Below are 19,550 nucleotides of genomic sequence, written 5' to 3' on the forward strand. Positions count from 1 at the left end.
ATTGCAGAATGCCACACTGTGTGTAGCGATATAGGAAGTGGCAGCTAAGAATGGCCAACACAATTTTGAGTCTCAGAGAGACATCGTGGATTTCCTCTTGGTTCAGGTATAATGCATCTCAGTAAGAGTAGACACAAACAGTATTGCAGAATGGGTCTGCCATGGGAACTCAAACCAGCTATATGGAGATTTCTTAACAGCTAATATTGGATCATTCAGTAACCTTTACTGTAACTGTCACTATATGAAATTTGCTGTAGACTTCTGACATGTGAAATAGGAGACTCTGACGATTTTCTTTTCACCGTGGCCTTTAATTAGGATAGCTGGTTGACATGTTTCTGAAATGTAACCTTAAAAGAACTCAGAGTTAGATAATGGTTTACATAAAAAGCCATTTGGGCCTTACTGAACTTGAATAAAATAAGACTTAGACCTAAACCTTTCAAAAAGCTGCTAAGACTCATTAGGGAACTCAATAGTCCTGTTTTCTCTCCATCGAAGAAAATAATAATAAAAACTGAAATCCATCAATTAGAAAGCCGTTTCTAGAGATCTATTTCTTGATATTTAATGATATTGAATAGACATATTCACCTTCTTTATGGCCTCTACCAGCAGGAACAGTGCGGTCTTCATTCCTCACCCACTCACTTTCTGTCATAGTCCCTGAAATTTTGTGCCTGCTTTTTGGTTTTGTGTCTCCCATCTGTGTAAGGAAGTTAAGAAGACATTATCAACAACATGCATGTCTATTGAATGACAGTGGAGGGTAAACGTTGATTGTCATGTTTTTAAAATGTACCAATTAGATGTTAGCTGTGCAGAACCCCCTTTTTCTGTGCTGCTAAAGTTTGGTCTACCAGCTGGTTGAGAAATCAGTTGACCCCCAAGTAATTGGATGGCAGGAATGTTTGAAACCAACAGCTAGCTACTTGTAGATCATCTACAGGGTTAGCCAATGTTATAGAATGTCATTGAATGTATGCTGACTTTTAAGGAAAGGGAAAGTAAGGCAAACAGTGGATGTGGAGTGGAGGATCATGTCAGGTGTATAAGGATTGATAGTAGATTGCATTAAGTGGGTACTGTTCATCTTGCTGCACCATAGGCCATGCATACTTTGAGTGTTAATCAAGCAGGAATAAGGGCCAGGAATCAATCTACTCATTGTAGATTTAACGCTTCTCTGCTCCAGAATGGACAACCCTTTTATTACATGTGTAATATTGGATTGTTGACTAAAATAGTGAAGAGTCAGCATCCAAGGACTAGAATAGAATGAATTTAAGACATGCCTGAGTGGTCCCTTATTCAACACTCCTCCTCCCTGAAACAAACAAGCTATTCGTGGTGACAGAATTTGCTTTCCTTGATGTAATTGCCTTTTTTTCAGAGAAGGATTAAATTGATATAGGAGAGACATTACTAGATAAAACTATCAATGTTCTGAAAGCAGGGACGTCTTCAGTAAAAGTTCTTTCGCACAAATGTTTTAACATAATATCACCACAATGAGCAGTCTTTCATACAGTATTAAGGCTGCTAAAATAGCTCAAATATTGGAAAAGTGCATTGACACACAAAACTGTTTCATTGCTAAATGTGCATGCAAAGTTGTTCTCAAGACTTTAGGTACAATATTTTTGCCCAGACTGATTCACCCAGATCAGATGGGTATCATTAAAGATACAACATAGCAGAAAACTTTGTTGGACAAGTGTATTTGATATGGAAGGAAAGGAATGGCATATAGCCCACTCTGGCTCTCTTGATGCAGAGAAAAGCGTCTGACAATGGAGTGGGAGGAGTTGTTTTTTTTGAAAAGGTTTGGATTGCACTCCTCTTATATCAAATGGGTGAAATTGCTGTATTTTTTCTGTGGTGCATCAATGTTGACAAGTGGGAAAAATACCTTTCCACTTCCTCCTACGCAGAGGGCTAAGACAATGATGTTTGTGGCACCTTGCTATATCTACTGAGTCAGAAAACATTATTGCCTCAGGAGTTATGCCAAACACTTTAAATATATGAAGTGCATACTTTATTAGTTGTGCATTTGGAATTTCAAATGCACAACCTGTCCTGCACATCCACCTTAAAACCAGCCTGGGGAACAGTTCAGCGGACAGTACAGTAAAAAGATATCTTCATCAAGGAACACTTATATGTATGTACACTATCAATACACATATAAACCTCTTAACTTAATCGCATCTGTGGGGCCTGAGACACCCAGCTCGCTAGCTGCCCACACCCCCAGATGAAGTCAAGGGGTGAACACACTTTTAATCAAACACATACATCAGTCCCAACAAAGTTGTATCCCACACACATCCATGCAAGATGCATGTGTACATTCATGAACATTAAACCACAGCCTCGCAAACACACGTATATTCTTGTACACATTGTAAAACAGATAATTATAGTCTCCTAGTTAAAAAGGGTGGCACATGTGACGGATCAACTTGTATATCCAGCTGGGGAAAAAAAGCATGTTTTAATTTTTACTGATTTAAAGAAGTGTCTTGAATGACAAAAACATGTTGCAATGAAAATATGTTTTTACTTATTTTATTTTTACTGAATGTAGTGTAGGTTTCAGCATTGTAGAATATATGGTTCTTGAGATTAACTAGAGTCTCATGTCCCCTACAAGGAACAAAAATTAATTGCAGAGACTTAGGAGGATATCAGCACTGCAGGCTACTTTACAGTCTGCTGCACAAGTGATTTTCTGCCATTGAAGGGTAAATGTGGCTACTTCATGACGATACATTTCATTGTCAGCTGGTTAAAAAATAACAATAAATTGGCTAAACAATTCACATCACAATGCCTACCTACACGATGTGTCATAGGGTCTCCACTCAATTAGCATCAATGGACTGGCAATACAGGAGCACAAATATAAGATTCTAATTGATTTTCTCCATAGCTCGAGAAGATGGCACATGAATATAGATAAAAAGCAAATGCCAGACAGTTTGCCTTACATTAATGTTAGAGTAACACAGTGTGAAATCTCCAGGATAGCAAATCCATATTTATGACTTGAAAACGGAAGTGATCTTTTTTTAGACTGATAATTTGTCAGACTCATCTTCAATCTGAAGGCCCAGTAGGGAGGAGGCTGAGAGGGAAAATTTCCGTTCAGTGGCTGCTGTGTGCTGCTATCTGTCTGATTGTGTCACAGACAGACTTGGAGAACATCTGGAAAAGTGTATGTCCGTGTGTGTTGGGGGGGGGGGGGGGGGTGTCTGGTGTGGAAATGTATTGATGATTTCATTTCATGACATGTTTTCTTTAGCCATGTACACTGATCTCAAACATTCTCCCAATCTGTATGTGACAAAGTAGTAGAGTCATATAACATATGTAATGACTCCAAAGTTATTTGCATCCAGCCTCTGCCTTTTTCCATGCGGATAGTTTGTTAGTTTAGGGAAAATAAATGCTTGATGCACCACTGAGAAAATAATGTCAGCTCAGAAATATTTAAAAACAAAACTGCAAGAGTTCACAATGTTAATGATGTCACAGACACCTGTATTGATATGTAAATGGTGACTGCTGAACATATAAAATGATCATGGATAAATGATTATTATTATTATTGTTATTATTTTATTATTATTATATTATATAAATTATATAAAATATAATTATTTTTATTAGTGTTGTTGCCTTTGGATGTAACCCTATCACTAACCCTAACCCTAACCCCAGCTGTAACCCTAACCCTAACCCTAGCCCTAACCCTTGCTGTAACCCTAACCCTAACCCTAGCTGTAACCCTAACCTTAACCATAACCCTAGCTGTAACCTTAACCCTAACCCTAACTGTAACCCTATCCCTAACCCTAGCTGTAACCCTAACCCTAACCCTAGCTGTAACCTTAACCCTAACCCTAACTGTAACCCTATCCCTAACCCTAGCTTTAACCCTAACCCTAACCCTAACCTTATCTGTAACCCTAACCCTTACCCTAACCCTAGATGTAACCCTAACCCTAACCCTAGATGTAACAACCTCCTAGAACTCCCTAGGAACTGCATACAACACCCTAGTATCCATTTAAAACACTATAGCAACCTCATAGAACACCATAGCAACCAGTTATTAACACCCTAGCAACCCAACATCATAGCAACTGCCTAGAACTCCATAGCCACCACCTAGCAACACCCTAGCAACCACCTAGAACACCCTAGCAACTGCCTAGAACACCATATCAACTACCTAGCAACACTCTAAGAACCACCTAGAAGAACACCATATCAACTACCTAGGATATGAAACCTGAAATACATCTTCTTTCAAAATAGTAATACTGAATACTTATGTAAGAATAATGTTTACATAATCTATAAAACTCTGTTCACACAAAGTCGACTTTGCATTGGCGGCAACCACACTTCACAATTTCTGCAGGAATTGTCTAGTTATTATTTTTATTATTATTATTATTATTATTATACTATTTAAATGCACAATAATATTTTGTGCTTGCTTAGTGTAATAGAATGTATGTTTTGCAGTATTCTAGAAATCAAGGTCAGTGCACTAATTCTATTGTTTACTTTTAAATGTTTAAAATAAAACCATAAGAGCTGTAAATAATGCAGTCCAATTATAAAACATTCATATGGATTATATCGACAGGAGCAGACCTATTTTAGGAAAAGAAATGGCAGCTTTCATTTTTTTAAATACAACATGAAAAAACCAAGCAAAAGCCCCAGGATAAACATGGTTTTTTTCTGAATCTTGCCAGAAAGAAATCCAGGATGTTTTGTTCCATTTGGTAACGTCTCAGGATGCACAAAATTCCAACCAGAAAACACACTCTGTAAAGTGAACCAGTCCTGTACATGTAATTGATCCCCTTGCCTTCATTTCTCCCCTCATTAAAAATTAAGCTGCACTCCATCCTAAGGCTCTCCAGGTCACGAAAATCCTTGTTTCTCGCTGAGCAGCTTTCCTGGGTAGCACAATCTTTTTGGCTTCTTCTCTGTCCTGTAGATTTGGTTTCCATTCATCATTCATTAGCAGGATCAGAAACAGATGCTTCTTTCGACAAGTACGTGGCTTCTCTCATCTCCTCAGGAATTTCAGAACATTTATTTCCCTCACAGACATATTTCAATTGTTTACTTGTGTTAGACAGCTCTCTAGCATCAACTGATCTGTCCAATTTAGTCCTATTTGTTTTTCAGAGCAGGCTTATGTTGGGATTGAGCAATTTGGACAGCCTGTTATTTATTCTGTGTCATGAACAAAAACATTCTACTGTCAAATGCAGCTGAAAATATGACTGGCTCAAATAGAAAAATGAGCAGTAATGAGCTAAACTTATTATAAAGGCCATCTATTTTGGTGGAGAGACAAGAGTTACATGTTATCCAATCTAATATACTAAAGACTGGGCAGCTGGTTTTTGTTTCAACACAGATTTAGATTAAGATTTATAGTTAATAGGATGAAAATTTACAGTTGAGAATGCTAGAAGGTCTTACCTTATTGCTATCAGTGAAATGATGCTGTTTATATTGACGTACCTCTGTTTTAACACCCAAAATAAGAGAACTATTATTTCTATTTTTTTAAAGAATGGAAATCAGAAAAAGGCTAAGACTAAACTATATGAGAAGCTAACATATTCCAAAACCTTTCTTCCTCCAAATGTTCATAATTGTGCAGTCTTTGCAGATTAGCAAATTAGACACAGTTAATAAAATCATGTGTCCAAAGCATGTCCCCCATATGCAGGACTTAGAAGAATGAAGACAGAAAGAATGAATAATTTTCTGCCATTACAAGCTGGCTTGCTAAATGACAAACAAAATGTTGCATGAGATATTAATAACATACGTCATTGATGTTTATCTATATTAAAACAGCTCCCTTTGTCATTTTGTGAATTTGAAATAGCTGAGCCATGCAATTCCAACAGGCTTCTGTGGGTGCTTTTATTCAGTGGTATAAAATGCTTAACCTTTAACCTGTACCCTGCCAATGCTAGGTGCTTTTTTTTCTCTGGCTCTTATTAAAGAGAAAGGCTATTGTTATAACCGCACCACCCCACAGGAATGAGATGTAGACTTGGTGTCGCAATGTTTTGGCAGCGTGCTCATTTCCTAGTGTTTCTCAGACCTCCAACTTTCATGGCCCAGGCACACGGGAGGTCACATAAACAGCCTCTGCAGAAACCATAAAGTAGATTTAATGAGACGTGTGTTTTGACAGAAAACATTGTTCTAGAAGCAGAGGAACTATAGGAACTAGAGGAAACAGGCAACAGAACACCCAAGTCATAATTATTAAGAAATATCCTGTGTCCACATGCTCTGGTACAGGTCTGCTTTGCATTTCAAATGCTATATTGTCACATCCAAAAATACATTTTCCATAATTTACCAGATTATTAGTTTGTAATTCATTTGACATCTGGTGTCTGAAGAAAATGTAACAGTTCATAAGATAATGAATCTATTGCTTTTGCAACGGAAAATTCAATCAACTAAGTCATATTGGTAGCAGGGAACATATGGTGGATGTGTGGCAAAGTGGTTTTGGGAGCTAGACCTGCAGGTTCAAAGTCTAGGTCAAGCATTTATGTTTTATCCAGAAGAAAGGTGGTTAAACTAAGGTAAGGTGCTTGAACTGCCTTTGTTAGGCATGTCTACTTGAAAAAATAATGGGATTGTAAACCACCATCTTGACTGTGCCCTCTGTACTCCCTCTGAAGAGGAGCAGCTCCAGTTCAAGTATAAAAACAATTAGACACGTCAGCCCTGTTTTCACCAAAAGACAAAATGCAATCTCATGCAAGGCTCATACCATGTATTTCCTGCAAATGTGGTGATTTCCTGCTTTCAGTTTTCCTTGATATGAGTGGTCTTTCGTATTCTCAAATTATTTTTGCTGCAAATAATTACAGACTGCTGTAAAGTACATGAGTACAGAAAAAAAAGACCTTGCTGTACTAAGTGGTCTTCTTCCCAAGTCCAGCTGGGTCCCTATCGGCACCAGATTGAGTAGCATGTGTGTCTGTATTTGTGTATGCATGTGGTGGACAGTCTAGACAAGCTGTTGATGTAGGAAAACAACTCAAAGCAAAATGTGCTGAACCCGTACCCAAGCTCACCACATGTGCAGCATTCTTCAGTCCAAACAGAACAGGCTGTGATGCGTGTATTGTTGTGTGTGTGTGTGTGTGTGTGTGTGTGTGTGAGAGAGAGAGAGAGAGAGAGAGAGAGAGAGAGAGAGAGCTGTAGTGTTCATTCATGAGCAAATTTTCTCATCATATATTACATCCCTACCAGCACTACAACTTTTAAGATTTAGGCATCTCAAGTAAAAAATGTGCATATAACGGTTTTCTTGAAGCATAAGGCTCGTTGTCTGTTTTTAGGGATGGAAGTACAGAAAGCTTTAAAGAGTATTTAAGAATCAAAGCACATATAGTACATGTGGTCTTTAAGAGTGAAAGCACATGCATAGACACAACCTTTGCTGTGTTATCATGTGTAGTAAGGAAAAGTATAGAAATGGACAGCTGTCAAGGATGAAACAAAAAAGGCTATTTTTCACACATCGTCTGTGTTGAAATGTGACCGAACAGCTAGAATAAAGTGGGATAAATTGTGGGTAAAACTGAGAATGAGTTCTTTCAACAAAATTCCCTTTGCATGTCTATGCATTAAGCCTGTCAGCAGGGTCTCATATTGAGGTATTATCCCTTAACGTGTCGGACCCTCTGTCACAGAGTTTATGCTGGCATGGAATCAGCTTTGCCTCCATAAAAAGCATAATGGTGCCTAAGCGGTGGTCCAACATTTGTACTCTAAAATGCTACTTTATAAAATCTTAACCCACAGACCTCAGTAAAACAGAACGTCAAACTTTGGGGCAAGTCATTATTGTGGCTTGGTTTTTATATCACCAACTTCTGTCAGTCTTCAGCTCTTTCTCTTGAATGTTTCTCTGACTGCTGTAAAGAACATTACATTGATTTATACTTCTGATATTTCATCTTCTGCTTCGCTTTGGTCTGCTGCGATTATTTTGAACACAGAGTCAGTTTCCAATAGGCACATTTTTTCAAACTACCAGCAGAAAAGTTACATAAAATGTGAGTAGGTGGTTAAATATTCAAGTTATGCTTTACTCCCTCAATGTCGCTATTGAACTTCAATGATGTCATAATATTTATTTGTATTATGCATACAAAATTTGAAAGAAACAGTTTGCAGAGAAACCCAGAGCCTTTTCTCAAAACAGAACTGACATATTATGCATTGAGGGACTAAATTGTTCTTTATAACTAAATGGTTTCATAACGTTCATAGCTGCTTTTTTTTGGCTCTGCTGAGTGGGCTTCTGAAGTTGCTTGCACATTGCTATTCATGCGGCTTCTGGGGGTGGAATGTATGCGCGAGCCACAGGCATCACCTCTTCATTATTATTAAGACGACACAAGCCTTTTATGCCTGCTGTGTCTGTTGTTGGAAAAGGAGATTACAAAGAAAGAAAACCAGAGCACAAACAAAAACCCACTCAAGTCTTTCATTTATACTCCTGTTGATGCACTGATGACTTGTATAATTGGCTCAGGGCAGCTAAAATAGCTGTGGATTTAGATTGGCAATGGTAGTGCATTTTTGGGGTAACCTGGAATGCATCTTATTTCTGCACATCTTTGTGTCATTGTGATTTCACACATTTCCATCTGCCCTTTTTAGACAGTGACACTTGCACCATGTTGACTTATATTGACGATAAGAAAAAAATAAAGCTGAATCCATTATTAAGTGTGGGCCTCTGGTTATTAGTCCTAAACATTAAAATGTCGATGGCATTAGGACTTACTGTTCTGTCTCCAGTGAAGACTAGCATTAAATAACTGAAGCTACCTCTAGCATTATACTAATGCTGAAATATATTTGACACACCTGATTCTACTAATTAGCAGCTCAAAAAGATCTCTAGCTGTTGAATGATGTGTGCTTTGTTAGGGTTCAAGTGAAAACCTACAGCATGGTAGATCTCCAGGTGCACGGTTGGTACACAGTAAACCACTGCATGGACATTTGGTGGCTGGTTGTGATTCACACAAGAATCATACAGTATATTAATGAAAAAGGTTCAACCATAAAACGCATAATTTATCTTTAAAAAATAGTTTCAGCAAGCAAAATGATATAGAGGGCACAGACACCTTGTCCTTGTTCTTAATATATTGTTCTCTTGAGAATTTAAATGAGTAATCCTAACAGGCCTTTGCCTGTAGTTAATATGCACCCCTCTCCAGTAACTTGCAATTTTGTCAATATTTTAAACATTCTCATGAGGTGTATGTGACACTGAGCCAGACATAACAAATACAATTTCATTTTTCCAGATTGCACAGATTGTCCCATGTTACCAAATAATTCAACATGGTTTCCCTGACACTTGGCATAAAAGATGTCTCTGAGAAGTTATGGTTATGCTTTTCCACGCTGCAGTTAAGTACATATTTCAACTCAAACAACAGTGGCTTTAGTCTTTTATCAGCTGTGTTAGACTGTGAAGCCTTCTGTTAGGCTAAGATCTCCGGAAAGAGTGTCAGTCATCAGTAAGGAGGTCAGAACAGAGAAAATGTCCCTATTTTTAGCCCTGTTGGGATCTGGTTCACAAACCTGCCTGCAGCATTTTTAGCTACTTTATGTAGTCAGACTATGAGGAGGGGGCAGTGTGGTGCCCCAATTGCCAATTACAATACGTGTTTCTCTAGTAATCAGACAGCTCAAAATGAGTCTGAACTCTTGTCAGCCCATCAGGCAAGAGCTCAGCCAGAACAAAGGCCTAAGGGAAGAGAAGCCTTTCCAATGGGGTGGGAGACAATCAGGGGAACTTTAATTTTCTATATTATATTTTGCCATGTCATCTTCACCCTGAAATTGACATGAAAACCCCACGAGCAGCACTACAGTGACATGCAATCTCATGCAAGGGTCAGAAAAACAGCAGGTGACATAATGAATAAGGTTCAGCCAGGCACAAGCAAGGCACAATGAGCTTGCAACTGCTTCCTTTGTGACAGCTAATCTTGGCTCATTTTGTTCGGTTTTAGTTACTGCAATATGGATTGTAAAGTACACCCTTTGCGATGGGTTGAGTTGTATTGAATACCAAACTATGCAGTTGAGTATGTAGGGCCTGGTCCTGACTTGAGGACTTCAAAGCCTATCTGAGATAAGTCTCTTTGGGTCTGACTTTTTTAAGGGAGGCCACGTCATTAAAAAATATATAAAATTAAAAAAACTAGGAACATGCTGATTGGATTCTGGAGGAATACAGTATATACAGTTAATTAGGAACTGGCTAAAAAAAATGTGGTGACATTTAAATATTTATTCAAAGATGTGTGGTATTTTAATTTGTCATCATGTTACTCATTTAAACATAAAACTATAAATTGTCATAAAATGGCATTGGTCAAATCAATTTCTTCAATATTGCATGTAAAACCATTGTTGTCCACTTGGGAAAAATCCACTGAGCTGTAATTCCAATAAATTTTTCCTATTTATTCCACCTTTTCTTGCAAGCAAATGCTGTATAGATAGTATTAGATAAAAAGTGCAGTATGTTCCCAGCCATGATTCAGGTAACTCAAAAATCCAATGGGATGCAGTTTATTTTCATTAAGATTCTACACCAAAAGTGCATCTATCATATCTCCAGGTAGTGCACAGGGAAAAAGCACTTAACTTGAGTTAAGTGTGGCATATCTAAAGCCTGGATGGGCCCTAAATATTTTGCTTCTCATGCTTTCATATTTTATTTTGCACGTTTAACGCCCAAGGCTGATAGGTTTTGCACTAAATATCTACAATCTACAATGCTACTGTCTGTTTAGTTGTGGAACTTGTTGTTATCCCAGTCAATTGCACTTGCTGCTGTGCGCTTCAATGGCAGTGGAAGTTGCACTAGATAAACAAATCAGTTTTAGAAAAAAGAAAAAAAAAGCAGTTAAAATTTGTTTTCTGTTGGGATTGAGATCGGGTTTGACAAGTGTGTACCAGTAGGGGGCCATTGACTGAACAAAGGATGGCTGAGGGTTGAATTAAGGTTTTTGGCCAAAGGGGGGGCGAGGGCTACAATAACAGTGTAGGGTGTAACTATGGTGTTACACGTCACCTTTGACAACTTTCATTAAGCTGAGTGGAATCACAACTGGTGAAATTAAAGCTGAGCGTGGAAAAATACGGAGGGGTTGAAGCTTCCACCTTGTTTCAGTGATGAAAGGGGATACCTGACACTTAGACGAGGCCCCATCTCCACAAATTAGAGTGACACAGGCATCAACAACCTGCAAAACAGCAGGTTACTTGTTTCACTCTCAACATTTTTTTTTACCCTCTCCCCTGTTGGAACCCCTTCAGCTGAGCTACCATGTGAAACACACAGTTGACGTACCACTCAAACAGAAATCCTGTCCCTTCTCAGCATGCACAGCTGACAGCCTGGATACAGTGATGGCAGAACAGCATCGGAGAGCCGTCACATTCCAGTGGTGTGGCTTTCAGATGAGTGCACTCGGCTTCTCTCTCTATCTCGCTTTCTCTCTCTCTGAAGGAGGGGCAACCCCACAAACCTTCATTATCCAGTGTTCAGAAGGGAGACGCAGACAGAGGGAGGGAGAAAATTAATAAAACTTGACGGATGCCTTGCCCAACACCCACCCCTCCTCAATTTGCTGGGTCTCAAGACGCACCAAAAGCTTCGCAAAATGAAGGGCCAAGCGAAAAATCAGTGTGTAGATGCAGTGAGAGGAATTCACAATTACCTCTAGTCCAGGGGGTCTGTTTTCTCTATCTCTGTTCACTGTGACAAGCAGGGATCTTTCATGGAAAGAATGGCTTGGCCTTTTGATTAAATACAACAGTTCACATATCTGGCTTTTTTGAGTATTTTTATACATCTGTCAGCAGCTGCCCCAGAAGATTAACTTGAGTTTTCCTGCTCTGGCTGCACAGTGGGTCTCTGCCCATCGTGGATGCTGGCTGACTGTGTTCATTTATTAGAATTTATGATTCCCTCTATGCGTGCTGGCATGGCTGACACAGGACCAGCACAGCCTGTCATCTTGCGAGGTAAGACCGGGGACATAAAGCCATGGTGAACAGTGTATTGCTTTGAGGAAGCAGTGCTCATTCTACCTGCTACGGCAGGCAGGACCATTAAGAGAAAGTGTAATGAATAGGAGCAACATGGTTCTGTAATTACAGTGGGCATTTCCCTCCAATCCAAAGTCCCAGCAGAAAGAAAATAATAATTTCAACAATTTCAGCTGAAAAGCAAAATGAATTTAATTAATTTTTAAAGTAAATGCGCATACTGTCTGTATCTAATATTTTGAAGGGTTTATTTGATTAAGGATTCTTTACAACATTTTATGAATTATAATTTATTTGCTCTAAAGCACACTGTAGATGTACTATTGTGCATGTTGAACAACAGAGCAGCAATCCATTAAAATATTTCATTTCAAGAATTATAATATATCCCAGTGATCAAAAGTCAGAATCTAGACATTTCGAGGAGATCTAGGTTGAGAGATATTTTAACATGAACAGATGAGGTTAACCTCAATATAGCTCAGGTTGGCTATGTCCTAGTAGGCTAGAAAACATTCACTTCTCAAGCAAATGTAGCTGGTTTTACACCTGAACATGTAAACAGAGTTTCACTGATTTTATACCAACTATTCAACACAAAAATATTCACTGGGATATTCTGTGCAACTCTAATATAACGAACTCACCACATCAAACAGCAGACAGACACCTATCATTCAAAAATTAATTGCATCCATGTCAACATATTACATTAACTAAGCCTTCAAAACATCTTTAAAATACTGCTGTCTCACCACACACTACTTGAAATCTAGCTGCTGGTAAGAAGGAAACACACACCACCTAGTGGCCAATAGATAAAATTCGGAGTTAAATTATATTTTGCATTCTCATAATGTAATTCACGGGTCTTCAAAAGGAATGATTTTAAAGCAGCTATTTCTCAATGGTTAACATTAATCAAAAGATTGTCATAAATCCTGAACGAGTGAAATCTTGTGCTTATAGCAATTACTTTGAATTCAGGGGAAGTCAATAAATCTAATTTGTTTCATGCAGTATCCTTCACCCTAAGACTTGTCACATTAGCAATTTCTGGTTTGTGAAATTGCTTTGCAGCAGATGAATTAATACTGTCCTAATAATCACATGAGCCCAGATATTCTTCTGCCAGCATGTCCTTATCTGGACTTCCGGGCAGGCTTTGTGCTGGTTTGTTCAGAAATGTGTGTTATCTCAATGATGTTTGACAATTGTTAGGAAGTAAATATGGTCACCAGGCATCACAGAATATAGCAGCCATTTTCAAATGTATAAATGAATCACAAACTGCTGTGATTAATTTATGCAGTAATCATACTGCATCCATACCATCAGTTATGGTATATATGGATCTTCTAACATTCATTTTATCAAGAAAGCATAACAGTCTATTGACCCTTATTCTTTGACTACAATGAACACACTTGATACAGCTCATAATCTCCAATATAGCATGTTACATCACTCATCACTGTGGTCCTGAATTCCAAGCTCTTGGACTATATGACTGTTCCTTGTTTCTTATAATACCCACGGTGATGACAAAAACAAAAAAGCTTCAAAATGATAAATTCTCTGCTTCAGTTGTGAATAGACAAAAACGTTTTTATGATTTTAAAAACGGTGCAATCACCTGCGTATACCAAATGTTTCAGTTGTAGAACTTGGCTGGATAACATTTTCAATAAAAGTTTGGCCAAAACAGTTTGAAATAGGGAATGTATAGTTTATTAATTACAATAAAAATGTTTTCTTACTTCAAATATTTATAATTACCACTTATTGGAGAGCACAACTTGCTTTCACTGACATTTTCGCTGACTGTGCAACTTATTAATGCTCCTCCTCTTCACCATAACAACACTTGAGACCTCAGGCCAGCTCTTATGTGGATTGCATTATATATCTCTGTAGGGTCCTTTAGAATTTCCTGGGGTTGTCAATTGTCTTGTGCCTGTAGCCTTTTTACACGTGTCTCCCAAGCCTCTGTACTTGCGACTTCCTTTTCCTATTACCTGAAATCTCATTGACCTGCCATATCCTCCTGTAGTACTCAGTTTTTTTTTCTCCGCCAGTCTCACCATGTATCTCAGCTTACATTTCATAAGATTTCAGAAGATGCAGCTAGATGCAGATAGATTAAGATTGAAATGCTTCACATTGCCCCATATTGAAATGCAAGACCTCTCCCTCAGCCTAGATGTTGTAGGAGAGCTTAGAGTACCTCTAATCCAAGAAGCCTAGATTATCAGATCTGCTTCCCTTTCCATGTACTGGCTGAGCCAGGTCTGCATATTCTTTTGATGCAAAACAAAGAATCCGCCTCTTTCCTCACCACCTGCTCTATGCAGCTTCTAGTCCATGCTCTGGTACTCTCGCGTTGCAACATAGATGTCAATGCTTTTTGACAAGGAAATAATTCATACTTGCATATCACATTTTATCCAGTGGCTATAAGAGGGCAGAGGGTTTGGAAATGAAACACGAACAGGAGATTATGTTGAATTTTATAGTTATTTATGTGTACATTTGCTTAAGAGCAGGGAACTCAAATCCTGGAGGGCCATTGTGTCTACTAGTTCTTGATGTGTTCCACAACTTAAGTCAGTGATTGGCTATAGAGTCTGCACACCTTGTTTTCAAGGCCTGAATTGGCTGCTGATCGAAAGGAAATCACAAAAAGAGGCACAAACTGCAGCCCTCCAAGAAATGCTTTTCCCCTGCTTCAGAGAAACATATGCATGGTAATGAAAAATATATGTTTGAAGCATATATCTCTATGTGCATCTTGCTGTTGCATTGATGAGCTTCTCATGTCTTACACTCTCTTTATAATCAGCACAAACCTGTTCCTTCTCAGAAAGCTGTGCTACTTCACTTCAGTGCTATTGGTTTGGCCTTTAATCCCAGTTCCATCCTTTTCATTATGACAGTTGTTAGAGAGAAGCTTTAGTGTAAACTGTAATGACAGTTATCTTATTTTTAGATGGACGCACACCCATGTGGAACTCAGGAATACCATATACAGTTACAGCTATGACAAGATAAAAACCTGACAGACTTGGTCGTGTTCAGCTACCCTTCTGAAGCATTTCCTTAGAAAACACAGTGAACGTCTTTGAATCTTTTCAGCTGTGTGGCCAATATATTTTAAAGAGTATTCATTTTGTATAGCTAACTTTGTGTTGTAGTTGTACCTGCATCTTGATATCACATACCTCTTATAGTGCTATGATGGATATTTTCCATACAGAGAAGAGGTGAATTTCTCCAGTTGTTTGATATCTATGACTTTCCCAAACATATATACCTTGGCCAAAGCACCTAGTCATGTTTCCACCACGTGCCTGCTATTTTAGGTGCTGTTTAAAATAGCCTTTAGCCAAGAGTGCACCTCCGCTATTACTACTTAGACCATGGCTGGTCTCTCTGTTGGGTTGGTTTGTAAGGTGGAGGCGAATGCTACGGGAGCATTTTCTTAGTATTTTATCAACATTACCCATATCAAAACAACAGGATGGCTTCAGAGGGGACCTCTCTGAAGGGTTTCTCAGCAACTCTAAGCAGGTGATAAAATGACAATGTGTCATTAATGCTGTATTTATCCATGTTGTAATTGTACAAGTAAACATGAAAAAGAGTTCTTGAGATTGGAATGAAACGCAACAAGTAAAATTATGGTTGAACATAAAATTTAACTGCATGTCTTTTGATGTTTTAAAATATATGACCTGAAGAATCTTTTACAGAGTACAGCAATTTAAAGTCTACTTGCAGGATAGTGATTCATCCAGTTGATAGATAACTTCCATAACAAAACATTAAACTGCTTTGTATGATGTAGTTGTTCCAGCCCTCAGGAACATGGAACGATTATAAAATGTGTATGCAGATATTTTTTGTTTGACACAGATGCTTTACTCAACACTGAAATGCCATGCCATCATCTGACTGTGTATGAACTGTTGCTTTCTATAGTCTGCCAAGACCCAGCAATTCATTGTTGTCCCATGTAGGGGACATGAGTCTCTGGTCTTAATCTCAAGAACCATATATTCTTCTATGCTGAATCTCCACAACGGACATTCATTCAAAATAAATTCATATGTTTAAAAATATTTTTATCGCAACATGTTTTTGTCACCCAAAGAGCTACATGAACTTTTTTCTGCCGGGTCTGAGGAGGATATGTACCCTCCTCACCTCTTATAAAGATAGGGGTGAGGAGAGTTGTCGTTTCTGCATAACCTGATCTCACTGTGATCTCCTTGTCAGGTTGGAGAAGAGGCTAGAGGTGGTAAAGAGTAAGTTTGAAGAGCTGGATGAGGCAGCTATATCACTCACAGAGCGCCTGGAGCAGCACAAACAGATGCTCGCCCTTCAGGCCCATCAGGACCAGGTGTGGGTGTCTCTGCTGGAGGACAAGTAAGATTCCCCAAATCAATGACCTGAGCTGTGGGTTTGCATTAAAATATATGACTGTCAGAACAACACAGGTCCTCCATATCGTGAGTAAAAATTGAGAAATCAGCACATGTTCCAGGGCATTTATTTGTCATACCAGACTGCACTTATATTTCTTCAAAAAAAAAAAAGAAAAAGAAACGCCATATTTGCTTGCTTCAAAATAGATAGCTACATAAGTCTAAGTCAGGCAGATATGAAGCCACATTCCAATGTTCCAATATACCTTTCTCCTGCATTCACAAACCAAACCTCATTGATCTTCCACTGCTTTTCAAATGCAGGTTCACCACCGAAGAGACCAACCTCTTCTTCACCTACGTGGCAGACACACTGCATTGCTGCCATTCCCATGTTGTGAAGAAACTTCCAGATCTGGCTCCAAGTCTGCCTACTACAGCATGCATTCTGCGGAGGAAAATCAAGAATCGGCGAATCAACGTGGCATGGGAGTCCGCCCTCAGAGACTTGGGGCTGGAGAACTCAGACGTCAAGGCCTTGTGTGCCTTCTTTGTGACACATGGGTACCAGGCAGAATACTTCAGCCCAGTTCAGAGGCAGAACCTAGCGGAGAATGTGGACACCCTCATTAGGAAAGTGGTGCGAAACCAGGTGCTGAGGGACAGCTTGTTGAGGGCTGTGCAGGTGGTGGAGAAGGGGAAGGCTGGGACCCTTGTGCTCACCACAGAAGAAGAGCATAAACCAGCCTCCTCCATAAAAGAACATTTCTCAAATCAAGTGACCCAATGACTGATAGCACAGACGGTCACTGGTTAGTGGTTACCTCAGCTGAAAGTTTAAACTGCTCAGGCAAAGTTTAACTACAGTGTAGTATAATGGTAGGGATCGTAACCCAAATGCTACAGGCTCGATTCCCACGTAGGACACTGCCATTGTACCCATGGCAAGGTATCTAACCCAAATTGCTTGAATATGAATCCAATTGTGTAAATGGATATGTAGACATGCAAAATTGTGTATGTCTCTCTGGGTATGAGAGTATGATAAATGCAAGTAATGCACTGTTAAAATATATTTAAGTTGCTTATGCTAAAGCATTCATAAAATTACTTTCTTGATTAATAAATTGTTGGATGCATTGTGGAATACAGCTCTGAAAACTTTGAGGACTGGAACACGCATCTGGTATAAAAATTAAAAAGGCAAAGGATGTCAAAATACCCTTCAAATGACTCTGGTCACAAATATCCAACGTGTGTGCTTTAGGATTCTCAAACTGTAATGTTTAGATCTCTCAAACATTATTGCTTAGTGGAAAGGTAATACTGATGATGCATGTCTAGTGTAAGGAAGCGTTCCAGGGTCTTAGGAATCTATTTCTGTTACATCCAAGACGAATCTTAACAATCATCAATGACAGTGCTTGACAATTCCCCGACACAACATGACTTCTTACATTCTTCAACTGAAAATGGGAACGAACCGGATTTTGCGCAGTTCAGGAAGGGAAGACAGTGGTGTAAAAGATTTCTCACCAATCAATTACCCACTCTAAATAATTGTGCAAGATAACAGCCGAGTCACCTATTACAAATAGTTACCTTTCACTGGAGTACTAAACTAGCAATTTAGAACTTAAAGTGCCAATCGTTAATTTTTTATATTAGCTTAAAATGTGATGCCTGGCATATTTGTAGCGATATGATTTGAATGTGTTTGTGTTCTGAAATTTCTCCTCTATATGCTATTTACCACCATTGATGGTGTCGGGTGCGACAATCCCTTAGGCACTCCTCTTTCTCCAAAATAGGCTACCATTAAAGGCTAAGCATTAAAACTAATTTTAATTGGTAAATAGGTTGCAGCTCCCAGTTTAGGTCGTGCTGGATAGATAGCCTAGGTGTGTCAAGTCCCTTACTAGAAACAACACAGGTAGCATTGCTAAATAAAATTGCAAACCTGATAAATTGATTTTAAATGGGATGGAAAAGAATCATAATTTATTTATTTATTTATTTATTTATTTATTTATTTATTTATTTATTTATTTATTTATTTATTTATTTATTTATTTATTTATTTATTATACATCCGTGTGACTTTTCCGTACAACCTGGAAACATTTTGTATAAATGGCCGGTTAGCTCAGTTGGTTAGAGCGTGGTGCTAATAACGCCAAGGTCGCGGGTTCGATCCCCGTACGGGCCACTGAACTTTTAAACTTACCTTGCTGTGATCTGTTCGAGCTGAGTCGAGCCCCTGCTGCAGAATTTGCAGTTGTTGAACTATGACCCAGAAACGGTTTTAATTAATTAAGTAATTTATGCAAGCACGATTATAATCGAGTGTAGTGCTTGAGGCTACATCAATAAACAGCAGTCACATACAGTCTTTCGCTACAAGGTCGTCCCAGTAAACCACAGAACAGATTACGATAGAAATGTCTAAAGGTACCACAGCAAAATCAAGCTATATGACCTCGTGGCGCAACGGTAGCGCGTCTGACTCCAGATCAGAAGGTTGCGTGTTCAAATCACGTCGGGGTCAGTTCCTTTTCGTGCCAAATCAAGCAGTCGCAGGCCAACACTGCCCGTCCAAAACAATCATGAACTGGTTACCCTTAGCCATTTTTAAAAAGTAATGCTTGTATACCGGTCGATTCAAACTTTACAAAGCTCTTTCTATCTGGTGATTGGATGCTCTCAATCACAGAATACTGTTGTGACCAACCCGCTGTCTCCGGTAAATTTTTTCAGTGGCCGAACGTAATGCGATTTATCGTCACTACGATACAATATTACAGTGTTAGAGGCTAGCTTACAGATAACGGAAAAATGTATTGCGTTGGTGGTATAGTGGTTAGCATAGCTGCCTTCCAAGCAGTTGACCCGGGTTCGATTCCCGGCCAACGCAGTAGTACCTTCCTTTTTCAAATTTCGCTGCCATTT

General features: G+C 38.8%; 1 protein-coding gene and 3 non-coding genes across 4 annotated transcripts; all 4 read left to right on the forward strand.

Moving 5' to 3' along the window:
• The first annotated feature begins 15,600 nt into the window (after positions 1-15,600).
• Positions 15,601-17,740, forward strand: LOC118210173 (single-pass membrane and coiled-coil domain-containing protein 1-like). Its single transcript, XM_035386126.1, has 3 exons — positions 15,601-15,744; positions 16,453-16,602; positions 16,926-17,740. Exons 1-3 carry the CDS (start codon positions 15,695-15,697, stop codon positions 17,389-17,391), a joined length of 666 nt encoding a protein of 221 aa, XP_035242017.1. The 5' UTR covers positions 15,601-15,694; the 3' UTR covers positions 17,392-17,740.
• A 996-nt stretch (positions 17,741-18,736) lies between these two features.
• Positions 18,737-18,810, forward strand: trnai-aau. Its single transcript has one exon. It is a non-coding gene; the product is annotated as a tRNA-Ile (tRNA).
• Positions 18,811-19,077: 267 nt separating this feature from the next.
• trnaw-cca lies at positions 19,078-19,149 on the forward strand. Its single transcript has one exon. It is a non-coding gene; the product is annotated as a tRNA-Trp (tRNA).
• A 294-nt stretch (positions 19,150-19,443) lies between these two features.
• On the forward strand, positions 19,444-19,515 carry trnag-ucc. Its single transcript has one exon. It is a non-coding gene; the product is annotated as a tRNA-Gly (tRNA).
• Positions 19,516-19,550: the final 35 nt, after the last annotated feature.

This window comes from Anguilla anguilla, chromosome 12 (assembly GCF_013347855.1).
Source record: "Anguilla anguilla isolate fAngAng1 chromosome 12, fAngAng1.pri, whole genome shotgun sequence".
NCBI lineage: Eukaryota > Metazoa > Chordata > Actinopteri > Anguilliformes > Anguillidae > Anguilla > Anguilla anguilla.